This window comes from Elephas maximus, chromosome 24, assembly GCF_024166365.1.
Source record: "Elephas maximus indicus isolate mEleMax1 chromosome 24, mEleMax1 primary haplotype, whole genome shotgun sequence".
Taxonomy (NCBI): domain Eukaryota; kingdom Metazoa; phylum Chordata; class Mammalia; order Proboscidea; family Elephantidae; genus Elephas; species Elephas maximus.
Genome location: NC_064842.1, coordinates 47,191,799 through 47,214,185, shown reverse-complemented (window position 1 = coordinate 47,214,185; position 22,387 = coordinate 47,191,799). Strand labels below are relative to the sequence as shown.

Genomic DNA, 22,387 nt, shown 5'->3' with positions numbered 1-22,387 from the left:
GGAACCCAAGGTTGAGAAGGGGAGAGTGTTGACACATCGCAGGGTTGGCAACAAATGTGACAAAATAATATGTGTGTTAATTGTTATAATGAGAAACTAATTTGCTCTGTAAACCTTCACCTAAAGCACAATAATAAAGCAAAAAAATTCTTGGAAGAAAATACAGAGGCAATGCTTTCAAACAAAAAGAAAATATGGCCTTGGTAACAGAAATGATGCCAGAGATCACATGATAGAATTTTGCAAGACCAACGACTTCTTCATTGCAAATACCTTTTTTTCAACAACATAAGTGGCAAACTATACACATGGACCTCACCCGATACAAAAGACAGGAATCAACTACATCTGTGGAAAGAGAAGATGGAAAGGCCCAGTATCATCAATCAGAACTAGGCCAGGGGCCGACTTCGGAAGAAACCATCAATTGCTCGTATGCAAGTTCAAGTTGAAACTGAAGAATATTAAAACAAGTCCACGAAAGCCAAAATATGATCTTAACTATATCCCACCCGAACTCAGAGACCATCTCAAGAATAGATTTGACACATTGAACACTAATGACCAAAGACCACACGAATTGTGGGAAGGACATCATACATGAAGAAAGCAAAAGGTCATTAAGAGACAGGGAAGAAAGAAAAGACCAAAATGGATGTCAGAAGATACTCTGGAAGTTGCTCTTAAACATAGAGTAGCAAAAGCAAAAGCAAGAAATGATGAAGTAAAAGAACTGAATGGAAGATTTCAAAAGGGTGGCTTGAGAAAACAAAGTAAAGTATTATCATGAAATGTGCAAAGACCTCGAGTTAGAAAACCAAAAGGGAAGAACATGCTCTGCATTTCTCAAGCTGAAAGAACTGAAGGAAAAATTCAAGCCTCGAGTTGCAATTCTGAAAGATTCTGTGGGCAAAATATTGAATGACACAGGAAGCATTAAAAGCAGATGGAAGAAATACATAGTCACTGTACCAAAAGAATTGGTCAATTTTCAACCATTTAAAGAGGTAGCATATGATCAAGAACTGATGGCACTGAAGGAAGAGGTCCAAGCTGCACTGAAGGCACTGGTGAAAAACAAGGCTCTGGGAATTGATGGAATACCTATTAAGATGTTTCAACAAAAGGATGCAGAACTGGAGGTGCTCACCTGTCTCTCTCTGCCAAGAAATTTGGAAGACAGCTACCTGGCCAACCAACTGGAAGAGATCCATATTTGTGTCCATTACAAAGGTGATCCAACAGAACGCGGAATTCAGAAATTATTGAACAATATTATTAATATCACACATAAATAAGATTGTGCTGAAGATCATTCAAAAATGGTTGCAGCAGTATATCTACAAGGAACTGCCAGAAATTCAAGCTAAATTCAGGAGAGGATGTGGAATGAGGGATATCACTGCTGATGTCAGATGGCTATTGGGTGAAAGCAGAGAATACCAGAAAGATGTTTACCCATGTTTTATTGACTATGCAAAGGCATTCAATTTTGTGGATCATAACAAATGATAGATAACATTGCAAAGAATGGGAATTCCAGAACACTTAATTGTGCTCATGAGGGACCTATACATAGACCAAAACCAAGAGGCGGTCATTTAAACAGAGCAAGGGACTACTTTGTGGTTTAAAATCAAGAAAGGTGTGTGTCAGGGTTGCATCCTTTCACCATACTTATTCAATCTGTATGGTTAGCAAATAATCCAAGAAACTGGATTATATGGAGAAGAATGGGGCATCAGGATTGGTGGAGGATTCATTAACGACCTGCAATATGCAGATGACACAGCCTTGCTTGCTGAAAGTGAAAAGGACTTGAAGCGGTTACTGAGGAAGATCAAAGACTACAGCTTTCAGTATGGATTACACCTCAACATATAGACAACAAAAATCCTTACAACTGAACCTATAACAACATCATGATGAATGAAGAAAATACTGAAGTTGTGAAGGATTTCATTTTACCAGGATCCACAGTCAATGCCCATGGAAGCAGCGGTGAAGAAATCGAAGACATATTGAATTGAGCAAATGTGCTGCAAAAGACCTCTTTAAAGTGTTAAAAAGCAAAGATGTCACTTTGAGGACTAAGGTGTGCCTGACCCAAGCCACAATATTTTCAGTTGCTGCATATGCATATGAAAGCTGGACAATGAATAAGGAAGAGCAAAGAAGAATTGATATCTTCGAATCATGGTCTTGGCAAAGAATATTGACTATACTACCATGGACAGCCATAAGAATGAGTAGGTCTGTTTTGGAAGCAATATAGACAGAATGCTCCTTGGAAGCAAGGATGGTGAGATTTCGCCTCATGTACTTCGACATGTTATCAGGAGGGACCAGTCCCTGGAACTAGTCCCTGGAGAAGGACATCATGGTTGGTAATGTAGAGGGTCAGCGAAAAAGAGGAAGACCCTCAACGAGATGGACTGACACAGTGGCTGCAACAATGCGCTCAAACATAGCAACAATTGTGAGAATGGCACAGGACCTGGCAGTGTTTCATTCTGTTGTACACAGGGTTGCTATGAGTCGGAACCCACTTGATGGAACCCAAAGTAAAACAATAACACACATGAGGAACATGCTTCCTAGTTCAATCCAGTATATGAGAGCAAACGGGCAATGCCTGCCCAAAAGCAAAAAGATGAGAAGGCCGGAAAACTGGAGGAATGAACATGGAGAACCCAGGGTGGAAAGGGAAAGGGGGAGAGTGCTGACACATTGCAGGTATTGCAACTAATGTCACAGAACAATTTGTATATGAACTTTTGAATGAAAAACTAATTTGTACTGTATACTTTCACCTAAAAGACAATAAAATTAAAAAATAATAAATAAAATGAAATCCAGATGTATTAAAAAAAAAATTGTGGCACAGAGAAAAAGAGTCCTTCAGAATCACAAAGAAGAACCTTAGCTCTCTCGTAAAACCACAGCCTTTAATTTCAGCAAAGAGCAGCCTTTTCAGGGTTTAATAAAATGCACATCCACTGCTTGTCCAAATTGCTATCCAATTTCTTTTTTAAAAATTCTCCCTCTTCCTGTCTTTCAGATGCATATGATTTAATCTGTAAGGCATGTATGATGAACACATTACTATTTCCTCCTCCAAGAATGTGATGTTACAGTGTGGGGCCCATTCCTAAACCGGATAGAGAGGAAGAGGTCATTTGTCCAGTCTCCAGGCAGGCAATTCACTAGTTTAATTCCACACAGAGAACATCTCTGTTCCACAGCCACAGAGAACATTGTTATCTTGGCAGTCCTCTCACACATGTGAGGAACTGAACACAGATAGGTCCGGTTTGTGGTAGATGACGTGGTGAAAATTCAATCAGCAATACTAAAGATAAAATGTCACCACCACTTAATGCTATTCAATGGTGAATCAAATGAATCACCTTTGTACCCAGAGATGGCAACATATTGGCTGATGTTACAATTTAGAGACACAACATACTACCATGAAATCTTGAACATGATTACTCAATCAATCATCAGGTATTTATGAGTGTTTCAACCTATGTCCAGCAGTGTGCCATTGCTTTGGGGGTTATAAGTGAAGTAGAATTAAAACTGATGGATATGGTCTCATGGACAAACAGTCTAGTTGGTGAGAGAGAAATCCCATCATGAAAAAGTGAACAACTCCAAATAATCGCTATTGAGTATTGACTAGCACAGTGTAGACAGAGCAGAGAGAGACCAGCATGGGCTAGAATGGCTTTGAAGCGTTCTAGATCATCCTTCACATGTCTGGCAGAGTAGCATTTCTAAAAAACAAATCTGACAATGTCACTACCCCTGCCTAACACCCTTCACTGACTCCCCTATGCCCACAAAATAATTTCTTAATTTCTGAGTGAGGCACATAAGGTTCTTCACTGTTTGGTGCCTCTCAGCTTCAACTCTTGTCAACAGACTCTATAAACTGCATCGTTCTTTCTAACACTTGTCTTTACATTCTTCCAGGAATGTTTACTCTGGCTCTCCTACTAAAAGTCCATTTGCTGGGAATAATTTCTACTTTTTCTTTAAGAATGAACTCAACCATTACCTCACTGGGAAACTTTCTTTCCCTGACACCCACATCTACAAAAGTGTACACATACCCATGCTGGATTACACTCCAGGCTCCAGGCTTTCAAAATACCTTGTGGACATATTTATTAAATTACTTAACTTATCACATAGTTTTGCAACTATCGATAAATTTACTTAACTCTGCTCCCCCATCCCTTGTCCACTTTTTTAAATTGACTTTAACCAAAAACTAGTTGCTACTGAGTTAACTCTAACTCATGGTGACTCCATGTGTCAACTTATTTACATATAATAAAATGCATCCATTTCATATAGTTGGATGAGTTTTGACAACACGTAACCACCATGACGGTCAAGAAATAGAATGTTTTCATCACCACCAAAACATGACCAATCCCCCCACTGGTCCCTCACCCATTTTAAAAAATAAAAGACATTGAGATTTTATAAAGACTTTTATTTTTCACATTTAACCCTTGTACAGAAATGTCTTTTTCCCACCCCCCCTACTACCTAAAGACATTATTTTTACTTAAAAATTAAATATTTGAGCTTTGCCACCAGAACACTGGTGTTGGTGAAAACTATCGCAAAGTCTAAGCCAAAATGGAAAAGGAAAAGACTCATATCAGCATTGTCATCACTGGACACATAGATTCAGGCAAGTCCACCACTACTGGTCACCTGTCTACAAATGTGGTGGGATCAAAAAAAGAACCATCGAAAAATTTGAGAAGGAAGCTGCTGTGATGGGAAAGGGCTCCATTAAGTATGCAGTGGTCTTGGATAAACTAAAAGCTGAACATGAGCGAGGCATCACCACTGATATCTCCCTGTGGAAATTTAAGGCCAGCAAGTATTACTTGACCATCATTGATGCCCGGGATACAGAGACTTTATCAAAAACATGATTACAGGAACATCACAGGCTAACTGTGCTGTCCTGGTTGTTGCTGCTGGCATTGGTGAATTTGAAACTGGTATCTCCAAGAATGGGCAGACCCATGAGCATAACCTTCTGGCTTCTGGGTGTGAAACAACTAATTGTCGGTATTAACGCAATGGATTCCATTGAGCCACCCTACAGCCAGAGCAGTATGAGGAAATTGTTAAGGAAGTCAGCACCTATATTAAGAAAATTGGCTACAACCCTGACACAGTAGTGTTTGTGCCAATTTCTGGCTGGAATGATGACAACATGCTGGAGCCAAGTGCCAACAAGCATTTGTTCAAGAGATGGACAGTCACCTGTAAGGATGGCAATGCCAGTGGGACCACACCGCCTGAAGCTTTGGATTGCATCCTTTCTCCAACTCGTCCAAAAGACAAGCCCCTCTGTCTGCCTCTCCAGGATGTCTACAAAATTGGTGATGGCACTGTCCCTGTGGGCAGAGTAGAGACTGGTGTTCTCAAACCAGGCATGGTGGTCACCTTTGCTCCAGTCAATATCACTGCTGAAGTAAAGTCTATTGAAATTCACAATGAAGCTTTGAGCAACACTCTGCCTGGGGAAAATGTGGGCTTCAACGTCAAGAACATCTCTGTCAAAGATGTTAGTCAGACAGCGTGGCTGGTGACAGCAAAATGACCCACCAATGGAAGCAGCTGGCTTCACTACTCAGGTGAGGATCCCAAACCATCCAGGCTAATCGGTGGTGGCTATAGACCTGTGCTGGATTGTCACACAGATCACATTGCTTGCAAGTTTGCTCAGCTCAAAGAGAAGACTGATTGGCCTTCTGGTCAGAAGCTGGGAGAAAAAAAAAAAAAAAAAACCATTGCTGTCAAGTCGATTCTGACTCATAACGACCCTATAGGACAGAGTAGAACTGCCCCATACCCAGTGCCATTGAGTCGATTCTGACTCATAGTGACCCTATAGGACAGAGTGGAACTTCCCCATAGAGTTTCCAAGCCCCACAGAGTTTCCAAAAGAAGCTGGGAGATGGCCCGAAATTCTTGAAGTCTGGTGACGTGGTTCCTGGCTAGTTTACGTGTATTGAGAGCTACTCTATCCTTCTCTGGGTCATTTTGCTGTTCAGGATATGAGAAAGACAGTTGCTGTGGGTATCATCAAGACAGTGGACAAAACAGCTGCAGGAGCTGGCAAGGCCACCAAGTCTGCTCAGAAAGCTAAGAGGGCTAAATGAATATTATGCATAATACCTGCCACCCCAGTCTTAATCAGTGGTGGAAGAACAGTCTCAGAACTGCTTGTCTCAACTGGCCATTTAAATTTAATAGTAAAAGACTGGTTAATAATAACAAGGCATCATAAAACGTTCAGAAGAAAAGGAATGTTTTGTGGACCATTTGTTTCTCCTGTGTGGCAGTTTCAAGTTATAAGTTTTTAAAACCAGTACTTTTTAAATGAAAACAACTTGACCAAAAATCTGTCACACAATTTTGAGACCCATTAAAACAAAGTTTAATAAGAAACCTGTGTCTTCTTTTGGTCAGTAGAGAAACTTTCTAATTCCGGTGTTTTCTCTGCTGAAACTATTTCAGGGTTAACTGAAATACTTCATGCAGCAATTGGGTGGTTTTTTCACCTATGTCTAAAAGGGGAGGGTTCTTTAAGGGCTTAGTGGAAAAGCTATGGGAGTAGGGTTGGTCACAGCACTCAATATTGGTTAGGACAGAAAAGCAAAAAGTAACTTCTAATGTTTATATATAAGCTGCCTTGCAAGAAAGCTCAATTCTGTAGTAAAGGCCGTGTTGCATATACAATTTAGTTTTGTATAGTATAATTGAGTGGGTTTGTTATAATTTCATCCATTTCCCACTTTTTGAAATGTGCTTTCTCACATTTACAAATAATGCAGTAGTTAGAATCTAAACTGAACTTTAACTTGTACTGAGGAGTACACTTATTCTAAGATAATTGTGTCTAGGTTCTAGGAGAAATAAAAGATACTGGAAAAAAATTAAATATGTGTATTTTTAGAGTATATTTAGAATAGCTACAATTGATCACTACATTGAAGATGAAAATATTTTAATTTCAAATACATTTCACAGCCTCATTTGTGCCTGTATTAAACTTTTAAATGATTTTAAGAAGGCAGTTAAGTAAACTCAATATGGTCAAAACGCTAAAGATTCAGCATTATCTAGATGACACTTTATGACCGAGTGAAATAATTTTAAAAGATCATTTTAAGAGAATGTTTAAATTTTAAAATCACACTTTTAAATAACTCATGGGAGAGTGTAGGACTCATATTTCCAGCAGAATGGTGAACTGAATACCCTAATTGACTCTCCCACTAAAACAAATAAAAAAATGCTTGCTAAAATAGAGCTAAAAAATCTTTTGCAACATTGTTAAGTGGGTAAGAAATTAAGACCCTTAAAAGCCAAAACCTAGATGGATGCAGAGCCCACAAGAATAAGCACTGAAGCTGGCTTCTATTAGCTTTTGCCAAACTAGGTAACCTTCAGCTTTGCGGTTGTTGTTGTTATGGTTAATTAATTGCTCACCAAAATTCAATTTGTGTTCCCCTGTGCATACTACTGAGTCATCACTAACCAGCCAAAGATCATATTTCCCTACCCCACCTCCTTCACATCCATGTGGAGCAATATGACTAGTTCTCAGTAGTAAGCTGATAAAATAAACGTCACTTCTGTTACAAGAGGGTTAAAAAGTGGATGTGTCATCTTCGTACTCTCTTTTCCTAGTTGCTAATTGGGATCAAAAGATTCCAAGGCCCCAGAGAATGCTGAAGCTGCAGAAAGGAAGTAGCCCAGGTCCCTAAATCACCAGATGGAGGAAGCTGTACTCTCACCAGAAACATTCAAAGAATGCATAGTAGGCAAAAGAAATTATTATGTACTGCTGGTAAAAGTGGAAATCGGTACAAACACTTTGGAAACACTTTGGAAACAGCCTATAAAACAGAACATGCAGATATCCAATTCAACGATTCCCCTGAGAGGTACTAACCTGGGGAAACTCTTGCACATGGGCACCAATAAAATATGTCTGAGTATGTTCTTAGTAGTACTGCTCAAAATCGCAAAAACACGGTAAATAACTCAAATGTCCATCAACAGAATAATGAATAAATAAATCATGGTATAATCATGTGATTCCATTTATATGAAGTATCTAGAACAGGTAAAGCCATAGAGACAGGAAGCAGATTACCAATTGCCAGGGGCTGGGAGGAGAAGGGAATGGAGAGTAAGTGCTTACTGGGTACAGGGTTTTCTTTTGGGGTGGTGAAAATGTTTTGGAACTGGGTAGAGGTGGTGGGTGCACAACACTATAAAGGTACTATATGCCACTGAATTGTTTGCTTTAAAATGGTTAATATTACGTCATATGAATTTTACCTCAATAAAAACATTTTTTTTAATCTTACAGCAAATATCATACTTAGGTGTAAAATACTAGAAACAAGATATTTACTGAATATCATAAAGATGTTGATACTTCCCAAATTAATCAACAAATTTATTGCAATCCCAATCAAATTCCCAACTGGCTTTTGATCTTTTTTTAATTTTTTAAAAAATTTATATGGAAAATCTAAATTCCAAAAGCAGCCAAGACAATTTTGAAGAGCAACAAGTCAGAGGAGGGATCTGCCCTATCAGATATTTGGTTTATTTTAAAGCAATCATTGTTGAGGAGGTATCACACCAACAGAGACAGTGTGGAAACGTGATACATGAGAGCCGGCATGACAAACTAAAGGAGAAATGACAGACGTTCGAAAATGGTACTAGTAAAATTGATTATATGAAGAAACTAAAATCATATCTCTACTTTAGACCATAAAATATGTTTCAAGTAAGTAAAAGCATGCCTTGAAAACTTTTAAGAAAAAAAATTGGAGACTATCTTTACCATCTTGGGGTCAGGAACAATTTCTTAAAGCAGAAAAAGCACAAACTACAAGGGAAAAAGATTGAAGAATTTTACTATATTAAATTTTAAAACTTCACACTGGGAAATTATGGTTTCAATACATAAAATCAATAAAAGGATTAAAAACCCACTGCCGTCAAGTCGATTCTGACTCAAAGCAACCCTACAAGACAGGGCAGAATGTGTCCACTGGGTTTCCAAGGCTGTCATCAGACTACCGTCTTTCTTCTGCAGGGTGGCTGGTGGGTTCAAACCAAGGACCTTTCAGTTAGCAGCCAAGAACTTAACAGCTGCACCACCAGGGCTCAATAAAGGGATTTGTAAACAATGTATTAGTTTGCACAAATCAATAAGGAAAAAGAAAATGAGCCAATGGAAAAAATAGGCAAAGAACATGAACAGATAATTCACAGAAGAGGAAACTACATAGCCAAAAACCATGTAAAACAGGTGCTCAACTTCACTAGGATTCAGGGAAATTCACTTTAAAACAACGAGGTCCTATTTCAAAACAATCAGATTAGCCAATATTTAAAGGTCTAACAATACCAATAACTGGTGAGGATATACAGCAGGGAAAACTCTCATATACCCCTACTAGGGGTATACACTGATGTCCATTTCGGAGACCAACCTAGTAATATTTAGTAAAATTAAGTTGTTCATAATTTCCAACTCAGCACTCTACTTCTAAATGCCTCAAAAAAAACCAAACCCATTGCCGACAAGTCGATTACCGACTTATGGCAACCCTACAGGATAGAGTAGAACTGCCCGCATAGAGTTTCTAGGTGCCTATGCTAGAAAAAATTAACACACGTTCACAATAAAAAATGTATTACACTGCCCACTGTATAGGAGAAAAATGCAAATAAAAGCTAATGAAGGAGAGAATGGATAAACTTGGTTTCACTAATTAATAGAATATAAACAGCAGTTAAAATGAATACACGAGAACTACATACATCAACATAGAAAACAGATAAAATAAAAACAAAATGTTAAGTGATAAAAACAAGCTGTAATTTGGAAGTGGAGAATGGTGATGGTTGCACAACCTGATGAATACAATTAATGTCACTAAATTGTACAGCTGAACAATGTTGAAATGGTAATGCTTTGTTACATATCCAGTGAAATCTGTGAGAGCTGGAACTCGACAGGACTGCCTTGTTTTTCCAGGTCTCTCCAGTTTTCCACCATTGACAGGGTGCAATCTAACCATTTTTCTATCACTCTATTGTGGAAAATATTTGAGTTTTCCTTCTCTGACAGGTTTCTGCCTTACACAGTGTCATGGATTGAATTATGTCCCCCCAAAATATGTGTCAACTTGGTTAGGCCATGATTTCCAGTTATCGTGTGGTTGTCCTCCATTTTGTGATTTTCCCATGTGTTATAAATCATAATCTCTGTTGGTGGTTAAAGAGGATTAGGGTGAGAGATAACACCCTTGCTCAGGTCGCATCCCTGATCCAGTGTAAAGGGAGTTTCCCTGGGGTGTGACCCACACCACGCTTTATTTTACAAGAGATAAAAGGAAAGGGAAGCAAGCAGAGTTGGAGACCTCATACCACCCAGAAAGAATCACTGGGAGCAGAGCGCGTCCTTTGGACCTGGGGTTCCTGCGCGGAGAAGTTCCTAGTCCAGGGGAAGACTGAAGAGAAGGGCCTTCCTCCAGAGCTGACAGAGAGAAAGCCTTCCCCTGGAGCTCACACGCTGAATTTGGACCTCTAGCCTATTAGATTGTGAGAAAATAAATTTCTCTGTTAAAGGCCATCCACCGGTGGTATTTCTGTTACAGCAGTGCTAGATGACTAAGACACACAGGATCCTCCTTTTGAAGGTTTACTGTATACAGTCATGCCTCAGTATCTGAGGGGGATGGTTCCAGGACCCCCACGGATACCAATATCCTTGGACGCTCAAGTCCATTATTAAAAGTCACACAGTATTTGCATATAACCTCTTTACACCCTCCTGTATACTTTAACTCATCTCTAGGTTATTTATAATACCTAAAAAAAAAAAAAAATTTTTTTTTTTTTTTAATACCATGTAAATGGTATGTAAATAGTTGTTTCCTCACAACTGAACACTTGCTCTGGAAGGTAGCCTTTTTCTTCTATGAGTTTCTTGAGCTCTTCTGGGAACACCGATGCTGCTGATTTGCCCTTGATCTTGAACTTCTCAAGGCTGCACCGCTTTACATAGCTAGTCAGCCATCTTTTACCACCCTGAAATTCCTTCCTCTTGCTATCCTCAACCCCCTTACACTTAGCTTTTGAGAGACTGCTTTTTTTCCACAGAGCCATTTTTTCACAGAAGCAAAGGGTGCACACAACTCAAGTAGCCAATGAACAAGAGGTGAGGGAAAAATGCTCACACAACCAGAGCTGGAAAGAGACTGAGGATCTGTGAGATGGAGGGAGGCTACAGCAGGGTATGCCTACACATCACTTCATTTGTGTGGATTCAGCAGGGTGCCTGGCAAGTGGCAAATTCAAGTTTTGCTTTTTGGAACCTTTTTTTCCAAATATTTTCCATCTGTGGTTGGTTGAATCCGCAGATGTGGAACCAGCATATACGGACGGCCGACTGTATTCACCATAATAAAAAAAGTAAGCTATAGTATATATACAGTATAAAACTTGTGTAAAATTTAAAATATGAAATTCAATACTATATATTAGATACATGTACCTAGTACAAACATAGAAATATGCATAAGGATGATAAGCACTAAATTCAGGATAGTGATTATTTTGGGGGAAGGAGAGAGGGGAATGGAATTAGGTGGCCGGTTGCAAATTTAAGGAAGCACTTATTCTCAAGTTTGTGCAAGTGCAGGGCACAAACCTAGGAGTGAGTGCCTCCTTAAGTTTTGTACCCTCAGCACCTCAGTTGGCTCACCCTAGCCTTGACTCTGTTAAATGGGATGCACAGAAACTTCAACTGCGGAGATTTATTCTTTAAGAAAAAAAAAAAAAAAAATCTGTTGAGCAAGCGTCCCTACAGAGAGGGTCTATATTTGCTTCTCCTGGATTTCACATGTATGACTAATTGCTATATTATTTTCTTGGATTGAAATTGTCATAACATGTGAATATTAGAGATTTGGATTCCAAATACAAGTGTAGTGAGGACTTGGTATAACAATTTCTCATGGGAAAGTCCTTTTCTCTTTACAGTATAACCAAGACAGACACATGTGACTAAGCTTAGCAGTAAGTTTCTCTCCCATAGCTTTGCATCTTTAGCAGAGATACATGAGGACAAGGGGGAGTGGGGTGGTGAACCGATTTGGAGTATATGCCAAGGGCAGCACCCTGAGCAGTTCCTGCAGACTTGGGTTCTGTCCTATTTCCAAGTCTAGTTCTCCAGCTTTCCCAACAATTCTGTGAACCTCCCAAAACCAGAATCGGTTTCTGCTGCTTGCAACCAAAACACCCTGATACACTTGTCTCATGTTGTTAAATAATGAATTTATATAATTTCACTTGCTCTGATTCTACTTTTAAGAGGAAACTTTCTCACCACGATTTAATTTCCCATTTAGATTTGTCTACAGAGAGTGCATACTAGACCTTCTAAATATTTCAGGATGTGAAACCGTTACACTTCTCTCAATTAATGGATTACAATGCTGAATCAGGTTTCAGTGGAGCTGCCAGACTAAGCCAGAGTAGGAAGAAAGGCCTGGCAATCTACTTCAGAAAATCAGCCAACAAAGCCCTATGCATCACAACAGTCTGATCCACAGCCAGTCATGAGGATGGTGCAGGACTAGGCATCATTTTGTTCCACTGTGCACAGGGTCACCATGAATCAGGGGCCACGCTGATGGACGCTAACAACAATAACATTTTCTTTTTATACATCAGCCTCATAAACTTAATTAATGTGAATTTTCCCGAAGAAAGATGAATATGCTGCTAGATTTGTGAAAAAATGAAATTTCTAGGCTTGAAAACTGAGAGCCAAATCCTGGACAATCACCCATGATAATGGTAGAGCCTCTCAGGAAATAGTTGCTATTCTTTCTGGAAGTCAAAACACCATTGAGTAAGTGGTCTGTGTTTTCCCAATTATGTTTCTATCCACATTATCCACATCAGTTGTTTTAAAATCCTTGCTTTTGTACCTCTCTCTAAGGTACTCTTTTCCACATATTAAAGCCTCTAGTTTTCATTTCCTTTTCACAGCAGGTAAAATAGGTATATCTCAAGCTTAGTCAGGAGTCAGGTCTTTCTAGTAAAAATAAAAGGCATAATTTACAATTTCCAAACCAAAAAAACCCATTGCCATCAAGTCAATTCCAACTCACAATGACCCTATAGGAGGGAGTAGAACTGCTCCATAGCGTTTCCAAGGAGCGCCTGGTGGATTCAAACTGCCGACCTTTTGGTTAGTAGCTGAACTCTTAACCACTATGCCACCAGGTTTTCCTTGAGGGAATAAAAGCGTACATCTCTCTCTGTCTCTTACCTCTCTGTCTATGCCCTCCTTTAGCCCTCTCTCCCTCTCAATCACACACACACATATACATACTAACATTTCCTATAAGTCAAAATGGATTTGAACAATAGACTTTGAGAAAAGAGTCACAAAAGGGCAGCCTGGAGAGAAGGCAGGCTGAAGGATACTCAACAGCTATGCATTGATGACACATGAGACTAAAGTACTGATTGTATATGTATGAGCCTCCTCATTTTTTAAAGCTCTGGCTGTCAGTTCTACCTCCTTTGACTGAATCACTGTGGAGTTAGTTATCAATGTCTAAGGAATGCACCACTGACTGACTGTTCCCTACTTATGGCTGTGTCCATGGCCACTGAATAAAGACTTGCCCAGCTGATCTTTGGTCCTAGCTACACTAAGAATTATAGTCTGAGCAAATCCGCCAATACGCCAACTATGTCATGTAGAGTTGCCTTACCTCCTCTGTCTTTAAAACTTCCCATATTCGAGCATGATCTTCTACCAGCCAGTGTCCAGTGCTGTCTACCTTGGTGGGAAGTTTGAACTTAGACACCACTTGACTAGGCTCTCCCACAGTTTTCTCCTCCATCTTGAAAGAGCCAGGCAGAAGGCATCACGGATCTGTGTGGAAGAATAAAGTGTGAGCCAGATTAAAACATTAAGTAACATAAAAAGGAATATGAAAGCAATTATCATGTTTGATTTGTGGATAATGAGACCATTGAAAGCAGGATCGCAGTAGGTTTTATGGCCCCTTTTTATTTTTTTTTATATTCTAAATATTCATTATTGGTATTTTAATGCAGTCTTCTGGAGGAAAGGATGCATTTTGATAACAGAAGCAGTGATATAGCTTTTAAAGCAAAACAAAAAGCATCATCCACCTGTTACATTTGCTCGTCACTTTGCTCTCGCTCCCAGAGGAGGAGAGAGAGATGGGAGGACATAAGGCACACCTGAGTGATGGTTTCATGTTTCCGTGCCATGTGATGGATGTGGAAGAAGCACTGGTTATGACGTCAGGAGAAGGTCATTTACTTACTCTTCAAACATCTACTGGGCACTGTTGATACCAGGCTCCACGCAGGTATCATGCAACCAACGACTTGGTAGTATGGTTCTTAATCTCAGGAAGCTTAGAGTCTCACAGTAGAAAAGATTGTAAGCAAGTAATTACATTATAGTTTATTACAATATAGTGTGCTAAATGTCAAAAAAATCATGTCTCCAAATTGCAATGGAAGCACAGAGGAAGATTTCCTTTGACATTTATTGGCTGTAGTACTTTCCAGTTTCATCAGCAATTGCTGTGAAGATAACATTAAAAATTCGATACTAATTTTGTAGTGTCTACTTCCTTGACATCTTTCTCATTCCATCTGCCATGACTTGTTCAGAACCTCATCACATCTTGCCTGGGTCAGCACCATATTCTCCTAAGAGGTCCCCTCAAATTTATCCTTCTCGGGATAAAATCTGATAATGATGCTCTGCCTACTTAAAAACTTTCCTAGCAATTAAAACCCAAACTCTTTAACATGGCACCTAAAGCCCTTTGTGTCTGGCTTCTTCCACATCCTTTCTCTCACCTTGTCTGCTGCTGCCCCCTCAGCCATTCTGTTTCAGCCATTTGATAACAACAGACTAGTTTACATGGAAATGTCTGCAAATAGCAGTTTTTATGCTCACATACTCCACTGCCCAAATCAATGTAAATAAAAATATATTACTGGACATTTTGATCGAAAGATTCCATAGAAGAATCTTTGCTCAAAAGGGGTAAAATGCAGAATAAAATTTCAAATTCTCATGGAATCCAGATTTCTGGAGGTAACTCGAAAAATTACATAGGAACATTAAGGGGCAGTGAGTTTATTTAATGCAGGAGAAACAACTCTGAAAAGGAGGGTGAGAATGGTTGCATGACTTGAAGAATGTAATCAAGTCACTGAAATGTACATGTAGAAACTTGAATTGGTATAGGTTTTTGCTGTGTATATTCTCAACAACAACAAATCAAATAAAAAAATTTTTTTTTTTTAAGTAAAAGGAAATAGGGATTGATAAGAGGGGCAGAGGTGACAAGTCAGAGGATTTGGGAAAACAAATCTGCAGAGGAGGTACTTCTTTGCCTTGGGGCTTCAGAACTGCATCTGTCAACCCCAGAGAGCAAGTCCACCTGCTTGCAGAGAGCAGTGATGAGGAAACTGCTAACCAAAAATGTGAAGGACAGTACTTGGCAACATGAAGCACTTAATACACTCACATTGGGAACCAGGAAGCAGAACCTTTACAATTAATGAACAAAGTTCTTCTGAGTGCACAGGCTAATAAATGATGCTGACCTACACATGCAGGAAATAAAGAAGAGTCATGTGGAGCTTTCAGTCCTGAAAAAGTAAATTAAAATAAACAGGCAAAATGGAAACAGGCCAGCTTAGTGGAAAAGGAAATTCCATTGTTGTTATTGGAGATAATACTGTAAACAACAAATAATAAATCAAAACAAAGTGGGAAAACGACATGAAATTGTTTTGGCTCTATCCTTTGTATATCATGGAAAAGCAACCGGATAAAATAGACAAACTAGGAAATCTCAAGGCAAACAATGGGACATCTGCAAGTGTGATATGTCCTAGTGGCCCCACTGCTCTCTCTCTACTGTCTGCCCACAGCTGCTTTCTTGTCTCTTCGGCGTGGGCGAAAACTGGCAAATTCTCTGTGTTGGAAACTGAATTCAACTGTATACTGACTTCCCACAGATTGTTCCTCACCCTGTTTGGAAGGAAGATGCAATTCCCAGTCTTAACCATTCTAAAGCACTCAGGAACTAAGGAGGGGCGCAGAGAGGCAGCCAGCTCTTAGGAGGCTCTTCAAGCATTTTGAGATCCTCCATCCTATCTGAGACTTAAGCAGTTTTTTACCCATCCTCAGTACAACTCCTCTTTCATGAAAAAATGACCATATATACAATATATATTAACCTCCTGTTTCATACCAGCCACTATGCTAGGCATTTTCCACATTCTTTACTCCACACAATAACCCTGCACAGTAGATTATCACCATGTTACAGCTATGTAAAGTGAGATTCAGAGAGGTCAAGTAACTTTACTATACCACTAGAAAGTTGCAGATTTCCAAAATTCATGCTCTTTCCCCTAGGGTAGTCCAGAAGACCTTTAGCCACCTCCCTCCATCACTGGTGGGTATGAGACCTCTCTCTAGTGCCCCTTCTCCGTGGATAGAAGCTAGAGTATCTGTCTCTTAGCTAAATGACATGAGTATCCCTTTGAGAGATAATTACATCTGATATATGATGCAGAGTAGATAAGTAAGGGTGACAACAAATATAAGGAAGGAAAACAAAATGGGAAAATAGATCACTCCATCTCAACTTCTGACTGAGGCAGGCTTTATGGGCATGCAACCTGCGCAGTCACACAGGCCCCATGCTCAGAAGGACCCTGTGCTTGCCTTAATGCTCTCCTATTACTCTCTTAATACTTTTTAACAAGGAGGCCCACAATTTCATTTTTCACTGATCCCCAGAAATTTATACAGCTGGTCCTGCTACTGATCCATTTTTTCCTCTTTAAATCTAAAGTTCTACTACACTTTTTTTCACTGTAAGCTTTCACCTAAAGCACAATAAAATTTTTAAAAAGATCATTCTAATCAAAATTTGGAAACCCTGGTGGCATAGTGGTTAAGTGCTATGGCTGCCAACCAAAAGGTCAGCAGTTCAAATTTACCAGGCGCTCCTTGGAAACTCTACGCGGCAGTTCTACTCTGTCCTATAGGGCCACTATGAGTCGGAATTGACTCGACAGCAACAAGAATCAAAATTTATAAATTTTAGTTGTGTCATAAGAAATTGATAGCAATTAGAAATTGGTAAAAATAATTATTATGATTATTACAAATGAAAAATATGAACTTAAATAAATTTATTCTTCTAATTTGTGTATTTAAAGTCTGTATCTTTTAAAAATATTCACTAGTGATATGCTTATGATATAATATGTTTAACATATAATATTGATAAATGATTTCTTCTGTTCCTTAAAAAATAGTCATTGACTGAATGTCATAATATTTTCCACAATCATAACAAAGGACCCAGCTGATGGCATCATATCCTAAATGACTATTAAGTTCCAAAAATAAAGGAGCATTTGTTGAGTAGTGTCTGGCGTCTTAAAAGCTTGCGAGCAGCCATCTAAGATACAACTATTGGTCTCTTCCCATCTGGAGCAAAGAAGAATGAAGGAAACCAAAGACTCAAGGAAGAAATAAGTCCAAAAAACTAATACTCTGCATGAACCACAGCCTCCTCTAGTCTGAGACCAGAAGAACTAAATGGTGCCCAGCTACCACTACCAACTGTTCTGACCAGTGACACAACAGAACATCCCAGTTAGAAAGGGAGAAAAATGTAGAACAAAACTCAAATTCATTAAAAAAAAAAAAAAGACAGACTGGAGGAACCCCAGAAACTATTACCCTAAGACACCCTTTTAATCTGGAACTGAAGCCACTCCCGCAGGTCGCCTTTCAGACAAATAATAGATGGGCCTACAAAATAAATGATAACACCCCTGAGGAATGTGTTCCTTAGAACGTCAACTAAATGAGACCAAACAGCAACATCTGCCCACAAGCAAAGATGAGAAGGCAGGAAGGGGCAGGGAAACTGGCAGGATGGAAACAAGAGGAAGGCAGGGTAGAAATGGGGGAATGCTGACACATCGCAGGGCTAACAACCAATGTCACGGGACAATATGTGTACGAATTGTTGGATGGGAAGCTAATTTGAATGTCAGCTTTCACCTAAAGCACAATAAAATATTTTTAAAAATCTGTAATCTTAATTAAAAAAAAAAAAAAGTGAATGAGCATCTTTTCAAGGGCCGATCTGGAAAACCTAAGTATTAAGGGACAATCTAAGAATGCAAAAATGTACCCATTATTACTGTCTGTTCTTGCCATTTGATGAAAATTAAGTATAACTGCTATAAATAACCTTTTTGAAACATGACTTTAAAAATGAGTGCTAGGGCACAATTTTGCTTAAGTCTGTATTTATTTTATTAATCCTCATATTTGACTTTGATAAACCAATCTGTAGGTTATTGAATTTGACTTTCCTTCCTATGATAATAAACAATATCTGAGACATCCCTCTTTTTTCTCCTCCCTGTCCTCTTTAAATATTTTTAGAAGGAAAAAAAATGTTTAATATGCAGGACCTTATTGGAATGGTTCAGTGTTTCCAGTCTTTATCTGTTAGGATCATTCTTTTCTTCTGCCCTTGTAGATTCCAACATACTTATCAATAATGCAGTACTCTGCTTTTATTTCCCCCTTTACACACATAAACTCTTGCTTCTACCTGAAGAAAGTTTTTTAGTTTTAACGCAACTCAGATTTCTTCCAATCTTGAAAATGTCTGGCATTTGCCCAGTTCCAGACTCTTCCCAGGATTATTTGTCTTCCTGCCATTTCTTTCCTCCCCCCTCCTCTCATCCTCATTCTTCTTCCTAATGAGCTGAGGTCCTGTCCAGATAAGACAGTTTTATCTTTATTTCCTACTATCTTTAACTCTTCTACCTAGAAGGCTATCGAGAACTGGTCTTTGAATTTTAGTTATACTTGAAGGTTTAGAAGAGCATAAAAAAAAAAAAAGACCACTGAAATTCTGGTCAGAAGGCGTGGGTTCAAATCCTGAAGCTACAATTAATTCTCTAGTTTGGGCAAGTCATTTCATCTTTTTCAGTCTTAGTTTCCTCACTCTAATATGAGTATTATAAGACGGCTAAGATCTCTTACAGACATAATATAAAACACTCAGCCCTTCACTGTAGAAAACATAAAATTTTGCTTAAGATAATTCAAAAAACGGTTGCAGCAGTACATCAACAGAGAACTACCAGAAATTCAAGCCAGATTCAGAAGAGGACTTGGAATGAGGGTTAGCATTGCTGATGTCAGATGGATTCTGGCTGAAAGCAGATAATAGATGAAAGACGTTTACCTGTGTTTTATTGACTATGTAAAGGCATTTGCATAACAAATTATGCATAACATTCCAAAGAATGGGAAGTCCAGAACACTTACTTGTGCTCATGTGGAACCTGTACATAGGCCGAGAGGCAATTGTTTGACCCGAACAAGGGGATACTGCGAGGTTGAAAATCAGGGAAGGTGTGTATCAGGGTTGTATCCTTTCACCATACTTAGTCAATCTGTATGCTGAGCGAATAATTCAAGAAGATGGACTATGTGAAGAATGCTGCATCAGGATTTGTAGAAGACTCACCCATAACCTATGATATGCAGATGACACAACCTTTCTTGCTGAAAATGAAGAGGATTTGAAGCACTTACTGATGACGATCAGAGACTACAGCCTTCAATATGAATTATACATCAGCATAAAGAAACAAAAATCCTTACAACTGGACCAACAAGCAACATCATGACAAACAAAGAAAATATTGAAATTATCAAGAATTTCATTTTACTTGGATCCAAAATCAATGCCCACGGAAGCAGTAGTCAAGAAATCAAAGGACATATTGCACTGGACAAATCTGCTACAAAAAACCTCTTTAAAGTGTTGACAGGCAAAGATGTCACTTTGAGGACTAAAGTGTGCCATGATATTTTCAACTGCCTCATATGCATGCGAAAGCTAGACAATGAATAAAGGAAAACCGAATAAGAATTGATGCATTTGAATTACGGTATTGGCGAAGATTATTGAACACACCATGGACTGCCAGAAGAACGAACAAATATGCTTTGAATAAGTACAGCCAGAATGCTCCTTAGGAGTGAGAATGGTGAGAGTTCGTTTTGTGACATATTATCAGGAGGGACCAGTCCCTGGAGAAAGACATCATGCTTGATAATGCAGAGGGTCAGTGAAAACGAGGAAAACCTTCAGTGAGACGGATTGACACAGTGGCTGCAACAATGGGCTCAAACATAACAACAATTGTGAGAATGGCACAGAACCAGGCAGTGTTTTGCTCTGTTGTACATAGGGCTGCTATGAGTAGATGGCACCTAACAACAGCAACAACAATAATGTAGAAACCAAAACTAATATGCATTCAATTATTTTTCCAGTAGAGCCACGGGATTTACATTACTAAACAGTGAAAGGTTGTGATTTCTGCGGGGCACTTACATATCGTACTTATTTCTGTATAATGCATTGACTGTTCGAAAGTCAAACAAACAGTACATTATTACAAGAGCCCCTTGGCATTCATGATACAACATCTGCATTTTTGCTATTCAGAAACCCTCTGATACGTAGTCAATTGCAGGTCAGCTGAGGTTTTGTTAAGCTGGTGTTTGAATATGCTTACCAATCCTTAGCATCCAAATCCCAATCCAGTGATAGAGTTCTTTAATCTTGACTGCTATCATGGTATCTACAGATTTGAAGATCCAAGAAGGAGTCAAGATACAGCCTTCGCAGCTGTAAGGAGTGCATCATAGTGGTCTCACCTAACCTATTCCCACAGGGAATGCAGAGAGACTGTCAGAATCAAGGATCCTGTGCAGAGACAGAGGCTGGGGCACAGACAGGCAGGATTTCAGACAGAAAGCCACGGCATAAAAAGAGATTCCTAGTGCTGGGTAGTTTTTATCCTGGGCAAGGGGACACCTCAGATCATTTCATAGCAATACTAAATGTTGCTTGAGTTTGAACTGACAGTGTGTATCAACATACCAGGAGGTAAGGGAGCAAGAGACCCTCATAAATCTCTTCCCTTAGGAATTTCCACAGTATTTGTATAAGGCAACTGTATAAGGCAACTCACTTATAGTCTGTGCATTGCTTTCTGTTGCTTCCTGACCTTATTCTGGTCTCTCCTGCTAGACTGCAGCTCTTTGAGAGCAGGACCAGACATAAATTTGCTATGCTTCTTCCATTTTTTTTAAAAACACTTGGTCACTCATTAAAAAAAAAAAAAAACTTTGTTTTCTTCCCATTAAAAAAATCCACCGGAATAAGAGATTGAGAATTTATCATTATGATGTATTTTGGAACCAATGTCAATAATTGGGCAGCCACTTTCAAAGGCGTTTTAATTCTGTAACGTCCAGCTGAATGCTGAGCAAGGTTGCACAATAGCATCGGTGCAGTCGGAAGTGATTTTCTCTGAGAGCAACTCTCTCCTTTTAAATGTAGACAATCAAGGAAGTACAAGGCATGCCTACTTTATTCGAGTTGGTGTTTTTTAAAGGTTGGTCCATTTGGACTTCAGACTTTATGTACTTTTTCCCCTCAATGAGAGTATTTGGCCAAAAGTTTTTAACAATAATAATAATTCAAGAAAGGAAAAACCCAGGCTAAGTTTGTGCAACCCTGGGGAATCTCCCTGGAGAAATGCTGCTCTTTGCTCAGCAATTCCTACTCGGCACAGAGGGCTAACACAAGAAAAACAGCTAGACTCCCTTCCTGGTCTCCACTCAGAGCGGGCAGTCTGGTAACAAATCTCCAAAGACAGATGTGGGGGAGGGAGAGAACAACTAAACAGAATAGAGTCTGAGATCACAAAGAATCCTTCAGAGTTCTAAGAGAGGTAGAGGGGACTCTAGGAGATTGGATTTTTTATTGCCTGCAATTTTATTATGATAAAAAGCTCAGCAATTATGCCACTTGGAAGCTTTAAATGAGAGAAAACTCTAAATCACATGACGTTCCAGGGGCAAATATTTCACAATTCTGTGAACTCTAGCTTTAGCTGGCTAAATGAGGGCAAAATGCAAAACCTACTTGGAGAGTGTCGTCCAGTTCAACAGTCACGAGCTAATTTTTATCTTCAAGTTCAAGGAAGATTAGCTGATTCAGGTCAGAGCTATCCTTCAGGTCGCCACAATGACGACAGCAACATCAATGACATGACCCAGTACCATAGTGCATTCAGCATTCACGGTGCCCTGTCCTGG

The 22,387-nt window shown here is 39.2% G+C and overlaps 1 protein-coding gene across 2 annotated transcripts in view; it reads right to left on the bottom strand.

Annotated features, from left to right (window-relative positions):
• Window positions 1-22,387, bottom strand: part of RGL1 (ral guanine nucleotide dissociation stimulator like 1) — a 286,792-nt gene that overhangs the window by 193,504 nt on the left and 70,901 nt on the right. The window contains exon 2 of one of the 2 annotated variants that reach the window (XM_049868101.1): window positions 13,872-14,035. In XM_049868101.1, the coding sequence (XP_049724058.1) occupies window positions 13,872-14,003 (132 nt within the window). In that variant the 5' untranslated portion in view covers window positions 14,004-14,035. Of the gene's footprint in view, window positions 1-13,871; window positions 14,036-22,387 lie in introns of those variants that run through there. The other variant, XM_049868102.1, reaches the window with a different exon arrangement.